General features: G+C 38.2%; 1 protein-coding gene across 1 annotated transcript in view; it reads left to right on the top strand.

Moving 5' to 3' along the window:
- LOC309647473 (uncharacterized protein) overlaps window positions 1-22684 on the top strand; it is a 112487-nt gene extending 89803 nt beyond the window's left edge. The window contains exon 4 of the mRNA XM_082434907.1: window positions 21932-22684. Coding sequence (XP_082291033.1) covers window positions 21932-21962 — 31 coding nt within the window. The 3' untranslated portion in view covers window positions 21963-22684. The remainder of the gene's footprint in view (window positions 1-21931) is intronic.
- The last annotated feature ends 289 nt before the right edge of the window (window positions 22685-22973 follow it).

The following is a 22973-nucleotide window of genomic DNA, read 5'->3' as shown; positions in this document are numbered from 1 at the left end:
TGGGTCCAAGCTCTGGTCCAGGAAGATTCCACATGCGTGGAGCAACTAAACCCATGTGCCACAACTACTGAGCCTGCACTCTAGAGCCCATGTGCCACAACTACTGAGCCTGCGTGCTGCAACTACTGAAGGCCATGCACCTAGAGCCTGTGCTCCACAACAAGAGAAGCCACCACAATAAGAAGCCTGCGCACCGCAATTAAGAGTAGCCCCCACTCGCCGCAACTAGAGAAACACCGCGTGCAGCAATGAAGACCCAACACAGTCATAAATAAATAAATAAATCTATATTTAAAAAAAGATTAAACAAGAATCTTTCTTACCTATAAGAGAATTATATTTTTAAAGAAAAAAACAATGTGAGCTTCTGTTTTTGGCAATATAGAGATCAAACATAATTTTAAAACTCAAAAAATCTAGAGATGAAGAATACACATAACAAAACTATTCTTTGAATTTCATAGCTGAACTCCGGATGAAGTTGGAGAAATTCTCAAAGCCAAAAAACTAAGAGGGTTTGAAAACAAAAGTGATAACTCAAGTTGAACATGAGGCTGCAGTTATCCTGGTAAAATTTTAGGTTTACCTTACTTAGAGGTTTGGGGTTTTTTTTTGTTACTTCTTGAGGTTTGGGTTTTAATAGCTCAGTGGGCTTAGGAAATAAGGCCTTGAGCTCAAGCAAGAAGGACATCAAAATTGAGTTCCCAGCATAAAGTTGAAGGTCTTGAAAAGTTGTATCCTTAGTGACAGGGTAGACCAGAAAGCTCATCTGTCGCAATAGAGAAATGGCAGGGATATTGTATCAGTGTCCACGTCAGCTCAGGATAAGACAAAAAGTTTCGCCAAGAACCTGCAAGTACTGACTGCCCTCATTCAAGTTTAGTATTTGAATTTACTATAACAGACATATCTAGATAACATTAAGCTAAGAAATTAATTTGATGTGACCAGGGATTACTAGTGCCCTATGCAGTATAAACGAAGCAAACACAGTTCCAGTCAACAGTGATACATGTTTAGCCTAGACCTCACAGCATCCCTACATAGAAATCATCAGGTTATAATAAAAAATTAGTATTCATATCTAAAATATACAAAGAACTGTTAAAATTCAACACTAAGAGAACAACTAATGCAATTAAAAATGGGCAAAAGATCTGAATAGGCACCTCATCAAAGAAAATACATGGATGTCAAATATAATAGCTATGAAGAGATGCTCCATATCATATGTCACTAGGGAACTGCAAATTAAAACAACGAGATACCACTACACACCTATTATATTGGCAAAAATCCAAACATTGACAACACCAAATGATGAGGAGAATGTGGAGCAACAGGGATTCTCATTCATAGTTGGTGGGAATGCAAAATGGTTTAGAAACTTTGCAAGACAGTTTGGGAGTTTCATACAAAGCTTAACATAGTCATACCATATGATCCAGCAATGACATTCCTAGGTATTTACCCAAATGGGTTGAAAACTTATATTCACACAAAAACCTGCATACAGATGTTTATAGCAGCTTGAATTGTCATTGCCAAAACTTGGAAGCAACCAAAATGGATAAACAAACTGTGATACATTTCTACAATAGAGTATTCAGTGATGAAAAGAAATGAGCTATTGATCCATTAAGAGACATGGAGAAATCTTAAAAGAATACATGTACTTCAGTAAAATTTTAAAAAATCCAAAAAAGTTTTAAAAAGCATACTGTAAACGAAAGAGGCCAGACTGAAAAGTCTATGCACTAGTATATATTGATAATTTCAACAATGTAACATTCTGGAAAAGACAAGTGCAAAAGAGATAGTAAAACATTAGTGATAGAGGTTCAGGGGGAGGGAGGAGGAGTGATGAGTGGTGGAGCACAGAGGATTTATTTATTTATTTATTTATTTATTTTTGGCTGTGTTGGGTCTTCGCTTTGTGCGAGGGCTCTCTCTAGCTGCGGCAAGCGGGGGCCGCTCTTCATCGCAGTGCGCGGGCCTTTCACTATCGCGGCCCCTCCCGTTGCGGGGCACAGGCTCCAGACGTGCAGGCTCAGTAGCCATGGCCCACGGGCCCAGTCGCTCCGCGGCATGTGGGATCCTCCCAGACCAGGGCCCGAACCCGCGTCCCCTACGTTAGCAGGCAGATTCTCAACCACTGCGCCACCAGGGAAGCCCCAGAGGATTTTTAAGACAGTGAAACTATTCTGTGTAATACTGAAATGATGGATATATGACATTATACGTTTATCAAAATCCATAGAACTGCGTAATACAGAGTGCACCCTAATGTAAACTATGGATTTTAGTTAATAATAATGTAACAACATTGTTTTTAATCAATTATAGCAAATGCACCACACTAATATGTATAATGTGAATAACAGGGGAAACTGTGTGTGTGGGCAGGGGAGGAGGCATATGGGAATTCACTGTACTTCTCATTTTTTTTTTATAAGTCTAAAAAATAAAGTTGATTAATTTTTTAAAAATTACAAAACACATAAAGAAAGAAGCTACCATAAAGGGGAGTCAACGGGAACAGCTAAAAGAGAAACAGCACCTTAGTAATATCAAATAAATGATTTATTAGAATATAAAATTAGAGTGTTTGAAATGTTTAATGAGCAAATATTAAAGTGATCAAGAAATAAGAAAAGATGAAGAAAAAAAAGAATCAGGATTATTTGAAAATTAGCCAATAGGTATTCTAGGAGAAAAAGTTATAACTGAAATGAAAAATTTAGTGAGAACACTAGACTTCCACTTTTCAGCCAAGGTGGAATAACAGGGACTATATTTAACATCCCACCTGAACCAACTTTAAAAAATGAACAAAATATAAGAAACAATGGTTTTCAAGACACTAGATATCAGATATCAAGGGACACTGATATATGTGAGACAAGAAACAAATAAGGTGAATCCTATGGTTGTCTGAGATTACTGCCTTGAGAGAGTTTCCAAGCTATGGTGCAGGGAGGGGTAACCCAAGCAGAACCCAGCAGGCTCCCTGAGTTCAGGAGATGGAACTGATAGTCCTGGGTGACCAAGGTAGCTAGACACTGCAGGATAGACAACCTGAAAGGAGAGAGCTGTACAGACAGAACTCTGGAGTTCTGCAGAGGAACCCCTCGAGTATTCAGCAGAATTCTGCCTATGCATGTGGGGAAACTACTGGAGGCTGGAGTTCTTGAACCACTCAGAAGGATTAGAAGTAACAGTGCCTGACGCTTATAGAGGGCTGAGAATAGTGTCTGTCCCACTAAGCTAAGTGAAAAGTCCCAAAATTTAAAGGACATTTGGTAAAGTATAGAGAAGAATCTTGCCTCAGTGATTCGGAATAAAGAGCCCTAGACTGAGCACTGCTTCAGTTTTACCCAACAAATTTTTAAAATGAGACCAAAGTGATCAAACTGTTTCCAAGTAACCTAATTAGATCCCAGATAGAGCTCATAACTGTTTTTGGGTACACAAAATGCCCAGCATTCAATAAAGCAAAATTCAAAGTGCCCTGAATCAAATAAAAAATTTACCAGGCATGCAAAAAAGCAGGAAAATTCCATTCATAATGCGGAGATAAATCAATCAGTTGAAACTAACCCAGAAATGACACAGATGCTTGATCTAGCAAACAAAAACTTCAAAACAATTATTATAACTGTGTTCCATATGTTCAAAAAGTTGTGTAGAGACATAAAAGGGACCTAAATCAAACTTCCAGAGATGAAACTTATATGTGTTAAGCAAAAATTATATTGGATGGGATTAATAACTATTAGACACTAGGAAAAAAAATATGAGTAAACTTGAAGACATACCAACATAAACTATCCAAAATGAAAACCAGAGAGAAGAGAGAATTAGTACAAAACAACAAAAAAACAAACAGAGCCTTAGTGAACTATAGGACAACTTCAAGTGGCTTAATATACACATAATTGGAATCCCTTAAGAAGAGTACAGAGCAGGAGACAGAAAAAATATTTGAAGAAGTAATGGCCAAAAGTTTCCCAAACTTGATGATAATTATAAATTTATAGATGAAAGGATCACAATGAAGCCCAGGCATAAGAAACATAAAGAAAACTACATCAATGCACATCATAATAAAATTGCTCAAAAGCAGTCATACAGAAAAGTCTTAAAAGTAGGCAGAGAGAAACACACATATTACATGTAGAGAAACAAAGATAAGCACACTGTAGCTAGAAACAATGTCAATGACAGTGGAATAATAATTAAAATACTGACAGGAAAAAAAAAACAAACAAACCTGTAAGCCTAGATTTCTATACCAAATCAAAATAATTTTCAAAAATGAAGATAAAAAAAAATTCTTTTTCAGATATAAAAAGGTGAGAGAACTCACTGCCAACAGAGTCTCACCACAATAAATATTAAGAAGAGTTCTCTTTTTGGTGGAGCTAATGGCGGACTCTGGGAGGGCTCACGCCAAGGAGCACTTCCCAGAACTTCTGCTGCCAGTATCCTTGTCCTCAAGACAACACACAGCCAACCCCCGCCTCTGCAGGAGACCCTCCAACACTAGCAGGAAACTTGCACAAGCCCCTTAGATAGCCTCATCCACCAGAGGGCAGACAGCAGAAGCAAGAAGAACTACAGTCCTGCAGCCTGTGGAACAAAAACCACATTCACAGAAAGATAGACAAGATGAAAAGGCAGAGGGTTATGTACAAGATGAAGGAACAAGATAAAACCTCAGAAAAACAACTAAATGAAGTGGAGATAGGCAAAGCTTCCAGAAAAAGAATTCAGAATAATAATAGTGAAGATGATCCAGGACCTCAGAAAAAGAATGGAGGCAAAGATCAAGAAGATGCAAGAAATGTTTAACAAAGACCTAAAAGAATTAAAGAACAAACAAACAGAGATGACCAATACAATAACTGAAATGAAAACTACACTAGAAGGACTCAATAGCAGAATAACTGAGGCAGAAGAACGGATAAGTGACCTGGAAGACAGAATGGTGGAATTCACTGCTGTGGAACAGAAAAAAGAAAAAAGAATAAAAAGAAATGAAGACAGCCTAAGAGACTTCTGGGACAACATTAAACACAACAATATTCGCATTATGGGGGTCCCAGAAGGAGAAGAGAGAAAGGACCGGAGAAAATATTTGAAGAGATTATAGTCGAAAACGTCCCTAACATGGGAAAGGAAATAGCCACCCAAGTCCAGGAAGCGCAGAGAGTCCCATACAGGATAAATCCAAGGAGAAACACGCTGAGACACATGGTAATCAAACTGGCAAAAATTAAAGACAAAGAAAAATTATTGAAAGCAGCAAGGGAAAAAAGACAAAAAATATACAAGGGAACTCCCATAAGATTAACAGCTGATTTCTCAGCAGAAACTCTACAAACCAGAAGGGAGTGGCATGACATACTTAAAGTGATGAAAGGGAATAACATACAACCAAGATTACTCTACCCGGCAAATATCTCATTCAGATTTGATGGAGAAATCAAAAGCTTTACAGACAAGGAAAAGCTAAGAGAATTCAGCACCACCAAACCAGCTCTACAAAAAATGTTAAAGGAACTTCTCTAAGTGGGAAACACAAGAGAAGAAAAGGACCTACAAAAACAAACCCAAAACAATTAAGAAAATGGTCATAGGAACATACATATCAATAATTACCTTAAACGTGAATGGATTAAATGCTCCAACCAAAAGACGCAAGCTTGCTGAATGGATACAAAAATAAGACCCATATATATGCTGTCCACAAGAGACCCATTTCAGACCTAGGGACACATACAGACTGAAAGTGAGGGGATGGAAAAGATATTCCATGCAAATTGAAATCAAAAGAAAGCTGGAGTAGCAATACTCATATCAGGTAAAATAGACTTTAAAATAAGGAATGTTACAAGAGACAAGGAAGGACACTACATAATGATCAAGGGATCAATCCAAGAAGAAGATATAACAATTATAAATATATATGCACCCAACATAGGAGCACCTCAATACATAAGGCAACTGCTAACAGCTATAAAACAGGAAATCGACAGTAACACAATAATAGTGGGGGACTTTAACACCTCACTTACACCAATGGACAGATCATCCAAAATGAAGATAAATAAGGAAACAGAAGCTTTAAATGACACAATAGACCAGATAGATTTAATTGATCTTTATAGGTCATTCCATCCAAAAACAGCAGATTACACTTTCTTCTCAAGTGTGCACGGAACATTCTCCAGGATACATCACATCTTGGGTCACAAATCAAGCCTCAGTAAATTTAAGAAAATTGAAATCATATCAAGCATCTTTTCTGACCACAATGCTATGAGAGTAGAAATGAATTACAGGGGAAAAAACGTAAAAAACACAAACACGTGGAGGCTAAACAATACGTTACTAAATAACCAAGAGATCACTGAAGAAATCAAAGAGGAAATCAAAAAATACCTAGAAACAAATGACAATGAAAACACAACGATCCAAAACCTATGGGATGCAGCATAAGCAGTTCTAAGAGGGAAGTTTATAGCTATACAAGCCTACCTCAAGAAACAAGAAAAATCTCAAATAAACAATCTAACCTTACACCTAAAGGAACTAGAGAAAGAAAAACAAACAAAAGCCAAAGTTAGCAGAAGGAAAGAAATCATAAAGATCAGAGTGGAAGTACATGAAATAGAAACAAAGAAAACAATAGCAAAGATCAATAAAACTAAAAGCTGGTTCTTTGAGAAGATAAACAAAATTGATAAACCATTAGCCAGACTCATCAAGAAAAAGAGGGAGAGGACTCAAATTAATAAAATTAGAAATGAAACAGGAGAAGTTACAACAGACACCACAGAAATACAAAGCGTCCTAAGAGACTACTACAAGCTACTCTATGCCAATAAAATGGACAACATGGAAGAAATGGACAAATTCTTAGAAAGGTATAACCTTCCAAGACTGAACCAGGAAAAAATAGAAAATATGAACAGACCAATCACAAGGAATAAAATTGAAACTGTGTTTAAAAATCTTCCAACAAACAAAAGTCCAGGACCAGATGGCTTCCCAGGTGAATTCTATCAAACATTTAGAGAAGAGCTAACACCATCCTTTTCAAACTTTTCCAAAAAATTGCAGAGGAAGGAACACTCCCAAACTCATTCTATGAGGTCACCATCACCCTGACACCAAAACCAGACAAAGATACTACAAAAAAAGAAAATTACACACCAATATCACTGATGAATATAGATGCGAAAATCCTCAACAAAATACCAGCAAAAAGAATCCAACAACACATTAAAAGGATCATACACCATGATCAAGTGGGATTTATTCCAGGGATGCAAGGATTCTTCAATATATGCAAATCAATCAATGTGATACACCATATTATCAAATTAGTGAATAAAAACCATATGATCATCTCAATAGATGCAGAAAAAGCTTTTGACAAAATTCCACACCCATTTATGATAAAAGCTCTCCAGAAAGTGGGCATAGAGGGAAAGTACGTCAACATAATAAAGGCCATATACGACAAACCCACAGCAAACATCATTCCCAATGATGAAAACCTGAAAGCATTTCCTCTAAGATCAGGAACAAGACAAGGATGTCCACTCTCACCACTATTATTCAACATAGTTTTGGAAGTGTTAGCCATGGCAATCAGAGAAGAAAAAGAAATAAAAGGAATACAAATAGGAAAAGAAGAAGTAAAACTGTCACTGTTTGCAGATAACATGAAACTATACATAGAGAATCTTAAAAATGCCACCAGAAAACTACTAGAGCTAATCAGTGAATTTGGTAAAGTTGCAGGATACAAATTAATGCACAGAAATCTCTTGCATTCCTATACACTAATGATGAAAAATTTGAAAGAGAAATTAAGGAAACACTCTCATTTACCACTGCAACAAAAAGAATAAAATACCTAGGAATAAACCTACCTAGGGAGACAAAAGACCTGTATGCAGAAAACTATAAGACACTGATGAAAGAAATTAAAGATGATACCAACAGATGGAGAGATATACCATGTTCTTGGATTGGAAGAATCAATATTGTGAAAATGACTATACTACCCAAAGCAATCTACAGATTCAATGCAATCCCTATCAAATTACCAATGGCATTTTTTGCAGAACTAGAACAAAAAATCTTAAAATTTGTATGGAGACACAAAAGACCCCGAATAGCCAAAGCAGTCTTGAGGGAAAAAAACAGAGCTGGAGGAATCAGACTCCCTGACTTCAGACTATACTACAAAGCTACAGTAATGAAGACAATATGGTACTGGCACAAAAACAGAAACATATATCAATGGAACAAGATTGAAAGCCCAGAGATAAACCCACACACTTACTGTCAACTAACCTATGACAAAGGAAGCAAGGGTATACAATGGAGAAAAGACAGTCTCTTCAATAAGTCGTGCTGGGAAAACTGGACAGCTACATATAAAAGAATGAAACTAGAACACTCCCTAACACCATAGACAAAAATAAACTCAAAATGGATTAGAGACCTAAATGTAAGACCGGACACTATAAAACTCTTAGAGAAAGTATAGGAAGAACACTCTTTGACATAAATCACAGCAAGATCTTTTTTGATCCACCTCCTAGAGTAATGGAAATAAAAACAAAAATAAACAAATGGGACCTAATGAAACTTCAAAGCTTTTGCACAGCAAAGGAAACCATAAACAAGACGAAAAAACAACCCTCAGAATGGGAGAAAATATTTGCAAACGAATCAACGGACAAAGGATTAATCTCCAAAATATATAAACAGTTCATGCAGCTCAATATTAAAGAAACAAACAACCCAATCAAAAATGGGCAGAAGACCTAAATACACATTTCTCCAAAGAAGACATACAGATGGCCAAGAAGCACATGAAAAGCTGCTCAACATCACTAATTATTAGAGAAATGCAAATCAAAACTACAATGAGGTATCACCTCACACCAGTTAGAATGGGCATCATCAGAAAATCTACAAACAACAAATGCTGGAGACGGTGTGGAGAAAAGGGAACCCTCCTGCACTGTTGGTGGGAATGTAAGTTCATACAGCCACTATGGAGAACAGTATGGAGGTTCCTTAAAAAACTAAAAATAGAATTACCATATGACCCAGCAATCCCACTACTGGGCATGTACCCAGAGAAAACCATAATTCAAAAAGACACATGCACCCCAATGTTCACTGCTGTGCTATTTACAATAGCCAGGTCATGGAAGCAACCGAAATGCCCATCGACAGACGAATGGATAAAGAAGCTGTGGTACATATATACAATGGAATATTACTCAGCCGTAAAGAGGAACGAAATTGGGTCATTTGTAGAGACATGGATGGATCCAGAGACTGTTACACAGAGTGAAGTAAGTCAGAAAGAGAAAAACAAATATCGTATATTAATGCATATATGTGGAACCTAGAAAAACGGTACAGACGAACTGTTTTGCAGGGCAGAAATTGAGACACAGATGTAGAGAACAAATGTATGGACACCAGTGGGGGAAAGCAGTTGGGGGTGGGGGGGGTGGTGTGATGAATTGGGAGATTGGGATTGACATGTATACACTGATGTGCATAAAATGGATAACTAATAAGAACCTGCTGTACCAAAAAATAAATTAAATAAAATTCAAAAAAAAGAAATGCCGCATTCTAAAAATTTTTAAGTTATTGAAATCATCAAAAATTGACTTTGAACTAAAGTACCAATTTTTAGATTACAAAAAGTCTTGACATCAATTATCACAAGCTTTGAATTAATGTCTCAAACAAAGAATAACCATCAGCATATTAACTGACATTTAAAAAATATTAGTATAGTATCAATTTTTAACATTTATTTTAATTGAAGCCACCAACTTCCATTGTATTAATTAGCATCTGTCATAAAATAATGTTTTACTGAATGATTTTCACACTTTTGTGTTTTTCAAAGTATTATCACTGTCAATATTTTCAACACAGCTATATTTGTATATAATATACAATTTGTGTGTATAATGTATGTGTGTGTATATGTATGTATATATATGTAAATAAGCACTTTATGCAATAAAGTATCATTTAGTTAATAAAGCATTGATCATCACAATATAAAGTTACAACAAAAATAAAGAAAAGAAGAGTTCTTAAGACAAAAGGAAAATGATACCACAAGGATCTGTAGTTCTACACAAAGGAGTGAAGAGCAATGGAAATGGGAGCTACATAGTTAAACATACATCCAATCTTTCTTATTATTTAAATCTCTTTAAAAGATAATTGACAGATTAGACAAGATAATGACAATGTTGTATGGGCTTTACATCATGCGTAAAAAGCACAGAGGTCAGTAAGGAAAAAACTGACAATACTATTGCACGTTTCTTATATGTTCAGTGGCATAATATTACTTACAGATAAACTGGAGACTAAAAAATGTATAGTCTAAAGAAACACTAAAACAACAAAAACCAAGAGAAGATAAATCAAATCATTTAAGATGTTTAATCTAAAAGAAGGTAGAAAAAGAGAAAAGAGAACAAAGAACAGATTGGGACAAATAGAAAACACTTAAGAGGAAGAAAGATCTGAAACTATTCATACTGATAGTCACTAAGTAAATGCAGAGATACATCATGGTCATGAGTCCGAAACTGAATATGGTTAATGTTAATTCTCCCTAAACCGATCTCTACATTTAATACAATCCAAATAGAATTCCTAACAGGCTATTTTGTAGAAATTGACAAAATTATTTAAAAATTAATATGGAAATGCAAAGAATCTAGAAGGGCCTAAATGATTTTGAAAAAGAAGGACTAACACTACCCGATTTCAAGAGTTATAAATCTACTCAAGTCAGGACAGCATTGTATCAAGATAGAAAAACAGACCTATAGAACATGATATAGAGTCCAGAAACAGACCCACACATATATGGAAAATGGATTCTGATGAAGGTGCAAAGGCAACTCAGGGGAGAAAGAACAATCCCTTTAACAAGTGGCGTTATAACAGTTGGACATTCATGTGCAAACAAGAAAGAAAAGAAGGAAGGAAGGGAGGGAGGGACAGAGGGAGGAAGGAAGGAAGGAAGGAGGGAAGAAAAGAAAGAACTTTAATCCATATCTCACACCATATACAAAACTTAACTAAATATGAGTCATGAACTAAACATAAAGCATAAAACTATACAGATGATAGATAAACACATGTAAAGATGCTCAACTTTAATCATTAAGTAAATGCGACTTAAAACCACAATGACATACCACTACACACCTAGAAGAATCACTAAAATCTAAAGAGGTTGACCATACCAAGCATTTGCAAGGATGTGGAGGAACTGGAACACAACTATACTGGAAAACATTTTGGCAGCCTCTTAAAATGGTAAACAGTTAGATATTGAAATCGTTAAGAATGACGACAATTGTATAGGATAGCGTGACAGACGTCTGCTTAAAGCACACACACACACACACACACACAAAACTTTTAAGGACTGACATGAATAGCCCTGGGATTTGTAGATATGTTTAACAAAAGTACAGTGACCAATCTTCTAATATGATGACAAGAGCTTCAAAAATGAGGCTTTTTCAGGAAGTAAGGAAGGGCAAGCATCTGGAAGTGCCAATGAGGAGTATGACATGCACTTAATCATCTCCAGATCCAAAGACAAGAAGACTGTGCAGAAAAAAGCTCTGCTGGAGAGGGCTTCCAGGGAAGAGGATCTTTGGGGACGGCCAGGGCTCCCTCAGAGCAGGAAGGTCAAGAGAAACATCGGGAAGAGAGACAGAACATATAGAGAATTTTGATGATGACAGACTGTGAGTTCCAAGAAATGCTGACAGAATTGTTTATGAAGAGACGTTGTTTATCTGAGGACTATGAATAGATTTTATTTTGTAAACTGTATACGAAGGCAGATGTTTATGTCTAGACTGTGCCTGTGGTTACGTTCCCATTCAATGAAGACATTTTCTAGAACACTTACCTAAAACATTAAAAGAAAAGAGGGATCTGTCAGAGTATGCACTTATACATAGTCCCAACCCAGAGCACACTCCATGTCTGTTACTTGTATTTTGATTGCTCGATGAGAACTTTGAATAGAGTCTTAATACTCACATAATATATATTAAGTATACTGCAATAAAAATAGTAATCGTGGCTATACCATTTAATTTTGCATATTATTCTGTCCGTCAATTTATGTTTTGTTTTTATATTCTCATTAAAACCATAACAATGTTTAAGAATTTTTTTTTACCAACTTTTGTTTGAGCAATGGTTATTGCTTAAAAACAGGCCTATATAGAACCTGCCAATTATTTGTCAAAGTTCTTAGAATAAGTATGTTTGTCATTGTTTTATTGCTTCTATCATCATAGGTATCACAGTGGGTAGTGAAACTTAACACACCTTTAAAATTGTTCTAATAGCAGTTTGTAGGAGAAACTTCCCTTCAAAAAAAAAGTCGTGTTTGAAGCCTAAATTCATCCAACAGACAATAATCAGGGGTGTAGTGTATGCTTGGCTCTCTACTAGGCAATGAGAATGCAGAAATGAGAAACACAAAGTCCTCATGGGCCGGAGGGTCACCCTCTGGTGGTGGTGATGACAGTGAAAGGGATCAGAGAAGTCAACAGTTAACATCAAAGTAAATAAATGTCATAATTAGAGATACGTACAAAGATCCATGGGGACCCAGAGAGAAAACAGAGAGACAGAGACAGACAGAGAGGGGTAGAGAGAGTGGGGTAGGGTGGAATCTCTATTCAGGGGAAAGCTCCTCAATGAAAAAGGATGTAATAGATTGAGCTAAATTTAAAAAACAATTTTTTAAAAATTAAAAAAAATTTTTTTTTATACAGGAGGTTCTTACTAGTCATCAATTTTATACACATCAGTGTATACGTGTCAATCCCAATCTCCCAATTCATCACATCACCACCACCACCACCACCACCACCACCACCCCCGCCCCGCCGCTTTCCCCCCTTGGTGTCCATACGTTTGTTCTCTACATCTGTGTCTCTATTTCTGCGCTGCAAACCAGTTCATCTGTACTAATTTTCTAGGTCTCACATATATGAGTTAATTTACGATATTTGTTTTTCTCTTTCTGACTTACTTCACTCTGTGTGACAGTCTCTAGATCCATCCATGTCTCTGCAAATAACCCAATTTCGTTCCTCTTTACGGCTGAGTAATATTCCATTGTATATATGTACCACAGCTTCTTTATCCATTCGTCTGTCGATGGGCATTTAGGTTGCTTACATGACCTGGCTATTGTAAATAGCACAGCAATGAACATTGGGGTGCATGTGTCTTTTTGAATTATGGTTTTCTCTGGGTACATGCCCAGTAGTGGGATTGCTGGGTCATATGGTAATTCTATTTTTAGTTTTTTAAGGAACCTCCATACTGTTCTCCGTAGTGGCTGTATCAATTTACATTGTCACCAACAGTGCAAGAGGGTTCCCTTTGCTCCACACCGTCTCCAGCATTTGTTGTTTGTAGATTTTCTGATGATGCCCATTCTAACTGGTGTGAGGTGATACCTCATTGTAGTTTTGATTTGCATTTCTCTAATAATTAGTGATGTTGAGCAGCTTTCATGTGCTTCTTGGCCATCTGTATGTCTTCTTTGGAGAAATGTCTATTTAGGTCTACTGCCCATATTTTGATTGGGTTGTTTGTTTTTTTTGATATTGAGCTGCATGAGTTGTTTATATATTTTGGAGATTAATCCTTTGTCCGTTGATTCGTTTGCAAATATTTTTTCCCATTCTAAGGGTTGTCTTTTCATCTTGTTTGTAGTTTCCTTTGCTTTGCAAAAGCTTTTAAGTTTCATTAGGTCCCATTTGTTTATTTTTGTTTTTATTTCCATTACTCTAGGAGGTGGATCAAAAAGGATCTTGCTGTGATTTATGTCAAAGAGTGTTCTTCCTACACTTACTCTAAGAGTTTTATAGTGTCCGGTCTTACATTTAGGTCTCTAATTCATTTTGAGTGTATTTTTGTCTACGGTGTTAGGGAGTGTTCTAATTTCATTCTTTTACATGTAGCTGTCCAGTTTTCCCAGCACCATTTATTGAAGAGACTGTCTTTTCTCCATTGTATATCCTTGCTTCCTTTGTCATAGATTAGTTGACCATAGGTGTGTGGGTTTATCTCTGGGCTTTCTATCCTGTTCCACTGATCTGTATTTCTGTTTTTGTGCCCGTACCATATTGTCTTGATTACTGTAGCTTTGTAGTATAGTCTGAAGTCAGGGAGTCTGATTCCTCCAGCTCTGTTTTTTTCCCTCAAGACTGCTTTGGCTATTCGGGGTCTTTTGTGTCTCTATACAAATTTTAAGATTTTTTTGTTCTAGTTCTGTAAAAAATGCCATTGGTAATCTGATAGGGATTGCACTGAATCTGTAGATTGCTTTGGGTAGTATAGTCATTTTCACAATATTGATTCTTCCAAAACTTTTTATTTTTTATTTTATTGAAGTATAGTTGATTTACAATGCTGTCTCACGTTCTGGTGAACAGCAAGATGATCCAAATATATATGTATATATGAATATATTTCTTTTTCAGATTCTTACAGACATAGAAAACAAACTTATGGTCACCAAAGAAAGGGGGTTGGGATAAATTAGGAGTTTGGGATTAGCAGATACACATTACTGAAAAACAAATAATAATCATCATCATGGTAGTAGGGAGACGCTCAGGACAGAAAACCCAATGGGAGAGGAGAGGGGCTCAGGCCAAGAGAGCTGAAGGAGGAGATGCTCTCAACACACTGCCCAGCAAAATGAAAGGAGAGTGTGCCAAGAGACCAGGATGAGGAGGCACTAATGCAGATGGCATTACTACCCGGCTGGGAGGCAGGGCACAGCGGAAGACAAGACTTCCTAAGGTCAGTATAGGGGGAGAAGCAGGACTCAGGCCAGCCGGCCTGGGGTGGAAAACGGCGGCAGCAAAGTGCGGTTCTTACCTGTGTGGCAGCTCAGGAGGATCCAGCCTGGTGTGGGGTCGTGGCTGTGAAGAGCAGCGCCTGGCCGGGATGCTGGACTCGACAGAAGCCTGAGAATGGTGTCTGCTGCTGGGCCGAGACTCTGGAGTAAATGGCAGCAAAAGTTCAGACCTCTGAGTCCTGGAAGCTCTAGGAAGCAGATGGCACGTTGGAGCATTCTGGGTCTGGGCAGCCTCTTCCTGGTGGGGCTACTTCTTGGCACGTTTTCCCCCAGAACCACGGTCTGAGTTCGTCCGCTGACTGGGCCAGTGCATCTCGTGAGTCCCGTGGCGGCCTTGCTCCCGGGTGCACGGCATCAATTTTGGCCCTTCTGGGCCACCATCCTCCGAGGTCTGAGCGGGAACCCCGGCTACCTCCGAGGTCAGAGCCTCTTCACTTGCACACCGTTTACAGAGGGCAGGTCAGTGTCCCCAGGGATGATGAAAATGGAGGCTGCGGTGGAGGAAGCTTTCGTGCTGCTGAGAAGCTCAGTGGGGCCGGGTCACTCGAGACTGGCGAAATCTGGGCAACAGGACCAGGGGTGCCAGTCCTGCCGGTATCCATAGCAGCAGGGGTAACCTCGTTCTTACGCCCACCGGCCGCCTCACCCTGCAAGAATTCAGACTGCTGCTGCTTCTCTCCTCCTCCCAGCCGGACTAGGTGGCCATGACGCCAGCTTCTCAGAAACACACTTCGCGGCTAATGCCGGCTCAAGTGGAGCCCGGGTTAGCGGAGCGAGGAAGCGGGGCGGACTCTGGTCGAATCCTCGCTTCTGATTGGTGAGCTGGATGTCACAAGACTCTTCTGTCTTCCCAGAGCGGTCCAACCCGGATCCTTCTGGCCGCAAACGGGAGAGCGTGCACCACCGCTTTAGAATCTGCCCGGGACTGGTCAGTAACATGAATAGCCTCAATCTTTAAACATAGCTCCAAAAGTGTGTGACTGTGTGTAGGAGGGCCGAGCTCTTTCGAGTGACCCCACATCAGCATGTCAGCATCATTCCGGTGGCTCCAACTCAAGAAATCACTTAAAAGAAATACCGCACTGGTCAGGAAAAGATAATCCCCTAGCTAGGTCGTCCTCACGGAATCTGGTCAGAACACTGGGTCTATGGATGACCCCAGAGGAGACAGCCCTGGGACTCCTCCTGGCATCTGGATCACCCCCAGCCGAAGTGGTGTGGGTTTAAGAGTTGAAGCTTGGCTTTCTGAAAGGTGAGAAACGGGATGAGGGCCACGCTGTTCTTGAAATGTTCGGCACTGCCGCCTCGGTAGTTCCCAGGCACTAGCAGAAGTTTTAAAAATTTAGCTCAAGATGTTGAATATGGTTCTCCGTGCTACACAGGAGGACTTTTTTGTATATGTGTGTGTGTGTGTGTGTGTGTGTGTGTGTATGGAAGAATGTATCTGGGGTTTTGGAAGTTTGGAAGACTGCTTCGGCCCACCTGACCCACTGAGGTGCAGGCAAGGATTGCCTGGGATTAAGAGTGGTACTGCCCTTAAATATACAACATTTGTATAGACTACATAGTAATCTAGTAATGAGTGTATGCTAATTTATTTGACCTTGTTTAATTCTTGGCCACAGATGTCTAGTTTCTGTTAATATAAATATGTTCTGATGCACAGACTTTAAGTTTAATATTTAGACATTTATTTTAGTTATTATTACAAAAAGGTTGCATGTTTAGTACCCAAAACAGAAAAGCAAATGTAAGAAAACTTGCACCTGAATTTCCACACACCCATAGGTAACTACTGGAAATGTTTAAATATATGTTGGCAGAATGGCCATTCACGTAAAAAACAAAAACAAAAAAACCCCAGATACACACACACACACACGTATATATAAACAAAAAAAGGCCTACTATGTAGCATGGGCAACCATATTCAACATCTTGAGCTAAATTTTTAAAGCTGGGTTTGCCATGTAGAAAAGGCAGAGTGAGGAGAAGGTATTCCAAAAGAGGGAGTGCTATGTCCAAAAGTAGTACAGAGTGATGAGGTACAATCATTGTAGTTCAGTATGGCTGGAATATGTAATTAATAGGGGGGAGCAACGGACATGGGGCTCAAAAAGAAGATACCAGTCAATCATGAGGGGCTCTGCCTGCTTTGGGATTTGTTCATCTCTTGGTGACGGATGGACTTTGAAGGATTTTTTTTAAGCAAGGAAGGGGCAAAACTAGATTCATATTTTCAAAGATCATTTTGGCAATCATCATCATGGAGTTACTGACTGCTTGCTTTAAATACATTATTATGGTTAATCCTGAAAATCACAGTGTGAATGAAATATTATTATTTTCCACATTTCACAAATAAATGATTAGGGAACTTGTCTAAGGTCACTCATCTATTAAGTGAAAAAGCAGGGATTCAAACCAGGGCAGTTTGAACTAAGCTCCCTCACTCCTAACCACTACATTTCATTGCTTCTGAGTAAATTCTAGTGAAGTGTGGGTGATCAGGGATGGTCAAAGAGATTATTGAAATAAAATAGGTAAGAAAGTGGTTGATAAGAAACAAATCAATTCAAGAATTATTTAAGAGTAGAGTTTCCCAGTACCTGATTTTGAATTGGATCCACCAGCATTTGAAATGTGTGGGAAGTATGTTGAGAAATATTTTATATTTTTAAGTAAAAAGTATTATTATTGTGTTATGATATAACTTTTATGCAAGTCTTCTTGCTCATTCTCTGGGGCTACATTGTGATAACTCAGCTTCTTTGCTGTGTGGTTAACTTAAGTATTACTGTACAATCAGTGCAGATCACTATGGCCAACTGTGTTATTTTGAATTTATATGAGCTTCTCTAACGTGAGGCAATGTATAGACACACTATATCATTAAAATTTTTCTTTTCATAAATATTCATGGTTTTGTTCAGCTTTTATCTTTCTCATAAAATGCGTGTTCCTTTTGGGAAAGAAATATTTGGTGGCTTTAATAGGCTGGCTACCCTAAATCAGGACGTTTTTTCAGCACTTTCTTGAGATCATTAGGAACACCTGCAATAGTTTGTTGTTTTGAAAGTTACATTTGCATTGTAGAAGTACTTTTTCTAGTTTTTTATAGTCAATAGATGTAATTTTAAATTTATGTATGAAACACTAAATACCAAGAGTGTTTAAATATCTGGTGATCTGGTTTCCTTCTGATAATTCACTACAGCATGCCTTAAATAATTACATCTAGCTCTGGATAGCTTCCCCTCTAACTCAGTGAAAAAGGCAATGTCACATGACCAACCTAGACATTCCAGCCTACCTGTTACCCATTGTCTGACCAGTCTTAGCTTCTACCTCGTACCCTTACTCCTTTTTCTTGGTTACAATGACTGCCTTGCTTTTCCTCAAACAAGCCAAACATGCCGGGCCTTTGCAATTGCTATTCTCACTATCTGGGATGCTCTATCCTACAGTATACATATGGCTGGCTCCCTCACTCCCTTCAAGCCTTTGCTTAAAATCTCTCCTGATGAGAAAGGCCTCCCAAACCACCCTATATGTAGTACTTCAAAATTCTCCTTCTTACCCTCTTTCATTTAGGTTCATTGCACTTACCCTCACCAGATATATTGTATTGATACACATGCTTGTATATTTGTCTGTCTCCTAGCACTAAGATGTTGAATAGAAAAAAACTTAACGTCTGTGTGTCTCTCCTTTGCTACTCACCCAGAACACTTCACTTCAGACACTTCTGATCACCAAATGTGTGTGGGGTTTTCCCAAACCAAGCAATTCTCTGTAACCCTAACATGTGTCCTACAGTTCAACTTGATTCTGCCACTTAAGGTCGGATCCCATAGGTTAAGGGCTCAGCCCTACAAGACTGCCACCCCCTCCCCACCTACATCAGACACTGGTTGCAAGTCAAGGTTGTCACCTGGGCTTATGACAACTGGCTGTGATTTGGAGGTTCCCACTGACCCCCTCCTCAGTTTTGATTAGTTTGCTGGAGCTGCCTTCAGAAGTCAGGAAAACAGTTTACTTACTAGATTACCGGTTTATTATAAAAGGATTTAAGTCAGGACCAGCCAGATGGAAGAGACTCATAGGGCAAGGGATGTGGTAAGGGGCACGAAGCTTCCATGCCCTCTCTGAGCTTGCTGCTCTCTCCACAGCTCCGCGTGTTCACCGACTTGGAAGCTCTCTGAACCCTTTTCCCCAATGCCTTGGGGATTTTTATGGGTATTTCATCACATAGATGTGCTCAGTCACTAATTCAGTTTCTAAGCCCTGATCTGGAGAAGAGAGCAGGTGTTGAATGTTCCAAACTTCTGATCATGGCTCGGTCTTCTTGGTGACAGGCCCCTATCCAGATGCCCACCAAGAGTCTCCTCGTTAGAACAAAACACACTCCTATCACCCAGGAAATTCCAAGGGATTTGGGAGCTCAGTGTCAGGAATCAGGATCAAAGACCAAATATTAGAACAAAAGATGTTCCTAGTGTTCTTATCACTTAGGAAATTACAAGAGTTTTAGGAGCTCTATGCCAAGAACTGGGGGCAGATATATATATATATGTATTTTTTTCTATTACCTCACAAATGTAATCTCTATTAAGTTAATACCTAAAGCATAATATTCACGGACTCTGAATAGAAAAAAATCTATTAATAAATGGGCAATATTAAATCTTTTTCTCCTTAAATATACTGCTTCTCAAAATGTGTTTAAAGTGGTTCAATATTCTTTTTCAATTACCATATCCTGACAACATAGGAGGGATATTTAATGTTAGGAATAATCTATCCAGGGATAATTGCAAATTTTTAAGTTAAGTCAGTAAGGCATAGACTTGGCATTGTTTAGTTTTTAATATACCATTAATCTCTTTGAAAACAAAATGATGCATTTTTGCAAAATAAAAACCATATCAAATCTATCTATCTAGTCTATCTACTAAAACATGAAGAAATTTTAGGCCATCATTAAGAAACTTCTTATATTGTCAGTACACACTTTGTGCCATATGGTTTCTTAAGTACTAAGTATTTTTTCTTGATGATAGCTAATGGAAGAATCTACAGAACCAAATTGCCAAGTTGGCAGAGTGGGAGTGAGAGAAGGAGTTAATTAAGGTTTCATCTGTTGGTATCTGGGCAGGTGGCCATTTCATTAACCCAGACTGAAACTCAGATTGAAAGTTCAAGATATGATTGCTGGAAAAAAGAGTAGAGAAGGAATAATATGTTGCTTTTGAGATACTGTTGCCCAGTTATAGTTTCCCAGTGAGAGGCAATCAGAATTATAGATCTAAATCTTAGGAGTATGTTTGACAAATAAAAATTTTACAACTATCAGAATATATACAGTCATTGATGCATAAGGGATGTTACTTGGGGGGGGGAGGATGTAAATGTCAAGATAAGAAGGTGGAGAATATTGTATAATAAATGCTTAACCCACTAACTGAATCATTCTTACCCCTATTGTAATAATTTATTTTTCTTTACCTGCATTCATATTCTTCTGTTCTTTGCTGTACGTTTTTGATGAATTCCCTTTTTTCTCCCTCAATCAGTTATGCTAGTTGTTTTTATTTTATTAATTTATTCAAATAATCAACTTTTAGTTAACATCTCAATAGTCTTTTTTTTTTGCTTTCCATTTCTTTTACTTCTACACTTATTTTATAATTTTGGTTCTACTTCCTTTGGCTTTATTCTGTTGTTATTTTTCTGGTATTGAGTTGAATGCTATGGAAAGAGAAAATTATAAATCCCATTTTCTTTAATACAGAAATTATAAATTTTATGTTCCTTGATTCAGGTTTTGATTTTGTTAAATTCTATTTGGATGTTAAATCATGGTTGAAACCAAAGACTGAGAGCCTCTAATTAGCACTCATCAGTGAAAAGCTTTGGCAGAATAAAAGATTGTTGAAAACAGTGCAATGGGGGCTTCCCTGGTGGCGCAGTGGTTGAGAGTCTGCCTGCCGATGCAGGGGACACGGGTTCGAGCCCTGGTCTGGGAAGATCCCACATGCCGCGGAGCAACTAGGCCCGTGAGTCACAACTACTGAGCCTGCGCGTCTGGAGCCCGTGCTCCGCAACAAGACAGGCCACAATAGAGAGAGGCCCGCGCACCGTGATGAAGAGTGGTCCCTGCTTGCCGCAGCTAGAGGAAGCCCTCGCACAGAAACGAAGACCCAACACAGCCAAATAAATAAATAAATAAATAAATAATAATTAAAGATGCTAGTAATTAAAAAAAAAATCTATAAAAAAAATAGTGCAATGTATGTTGGTTAGCTATTGGCACAAAAATGCTGCACAGGCAGCTACCCCCCAGACTCAGGGACTTAAAGCAATCATCATCTATTCTCATAAATTTGTAGGTTCACTGATCTATGGGCTCAGCTGAGTGGCTCTGTTAATCTCAGCTGGGCTGGCTTTTGTGTCTAGGGTTCAGCTAGAGGTTAACTGATCTAGGCTGTGTGTGGATGTGGTGGTTGAACTCTGCTCAACTAGACATGTTCTTCTCAAGGTGATGGCAAAGGTGCAAAAGAGCTAGCTCAAGAAGGCAAGCACTTTCCAAGTCTTTGGTCACATGACACCCAATGCCATTCCATTGTAAGTCATGTGACTGAACCCACAGTCCGAGGTGAAACCACATAGTCCTCTTTTGTCAGACTACAAAATCTCTTGTAATAGGGCATGGATACAGAAAAATGAAGAACCAGAGCCTTTACTGCTAAAACACACACACATCCCATATATAGCTTGATTGAGTAAGTAAAAGCTTGACAGTATGAAGAAAATAAATCTAACCTATGCTGATATAAAAGACATTTTCTATCAAATTTTAAAATACTTTGAATGTTGTAACCATCGTTTTTATATATCCCTGTCATCATAAATGTCTTTGTTCCTTTTCTTTTTCAGAAGTCCCACTGAAATGCACATCAAGAGTTAATCTTATCTCCTGTGAAATTAACTGTTCATCTCAAAGCCACACATGTCAATTGGTGGTGAAGAAAACACCATTAAATCAGCATCTATAATTGGATGTAGAAAATTAGTATTCCATTGTTAGAAGGAAATATCCTAGATGCTGTCTGTGATATTAATATTGATAATTCAATTTTTGTTTCTTGGTATTTGTCAGGTGTGTTCTTTTTTTTCTCTTTCTTTAACTTTTTGAGTCATTTCATTTTAGAAGTGTTTTCATTTTTTAATAGTCTGGTCAGATATCTTTTAGTCAGAAAATTTAATCCACCAATTTTTATTGTGGTTATTCATTTATTTGGAATCCTATCTACCTTCTAATTTTTCCCTTTTCTCATTGTCTTCTTTTTTTGCTTGTTTTTGTTTGACGTTTCCCCTCTTCTTTCTGCTTTCTATTGGACTGATAATTTTTTTCCCCTTGCTAATTTGAAAGCTATAGATTATATTTCTACTCTATTTTCACATACATACTTGACTATAACTTTCTCTAACTCAAAAGTTTTTCTCTATCTCTTGCTTCTTCTTGTATGAGACAAGGTACTAAATTGAATCTCCCTCCTGTTCCCTATCCACCTGCATCTGATTGGTGTACCTTTGAATGTAATCAATCTCTATTACTTTATGAGATTTCTCTCTTCATCTTTGGTAACTTGCATTTTCACCATGGTGAGTTTAAACATGGCTTTATTTTTTTTTTTAATTAATTAATTTATTTATTTATTTATGGCTGTGTTGGGTCTTCGTTTCTGTGCGAGGGCTTTCTCTAGTTGTGGCAAGTGGGGGCCACTCTTCATCGCCGTGTGCGGGCCTCTCACTATCGCGGCCTCTCTTGTTGCGGAGCACAGGCTCCAGACGCGCAGGCTCAGTAATTGTGGCTCACGGGCCTAGTTGCTCCGCGGCATGTGGGATCTTCCCAGACCAGGGCTCGAACCCGTGTGCCCTGCATTGGCAGGCAGATTCTCAACCCCTGCGCCACCAG

The sequence above is a fragment of the Balaenoptera physalus genome, assembly GCF_965194825.1.
Source record: "Balaenoptera physalus genome assembly, chromosome: 18".
In the NCBI taxonomy this organism is placed as follows: Eukaryota; Metazoa; Chordata; class Mammalia; order Artiodactyla; family Balaenopteridae; genus Balaenoptera; species Balaenoptera physalus.
Note: the sequence above shows the minus strand (reverse complement) of the source record. Positions and strands in the feature narration are given on the sequence as shown.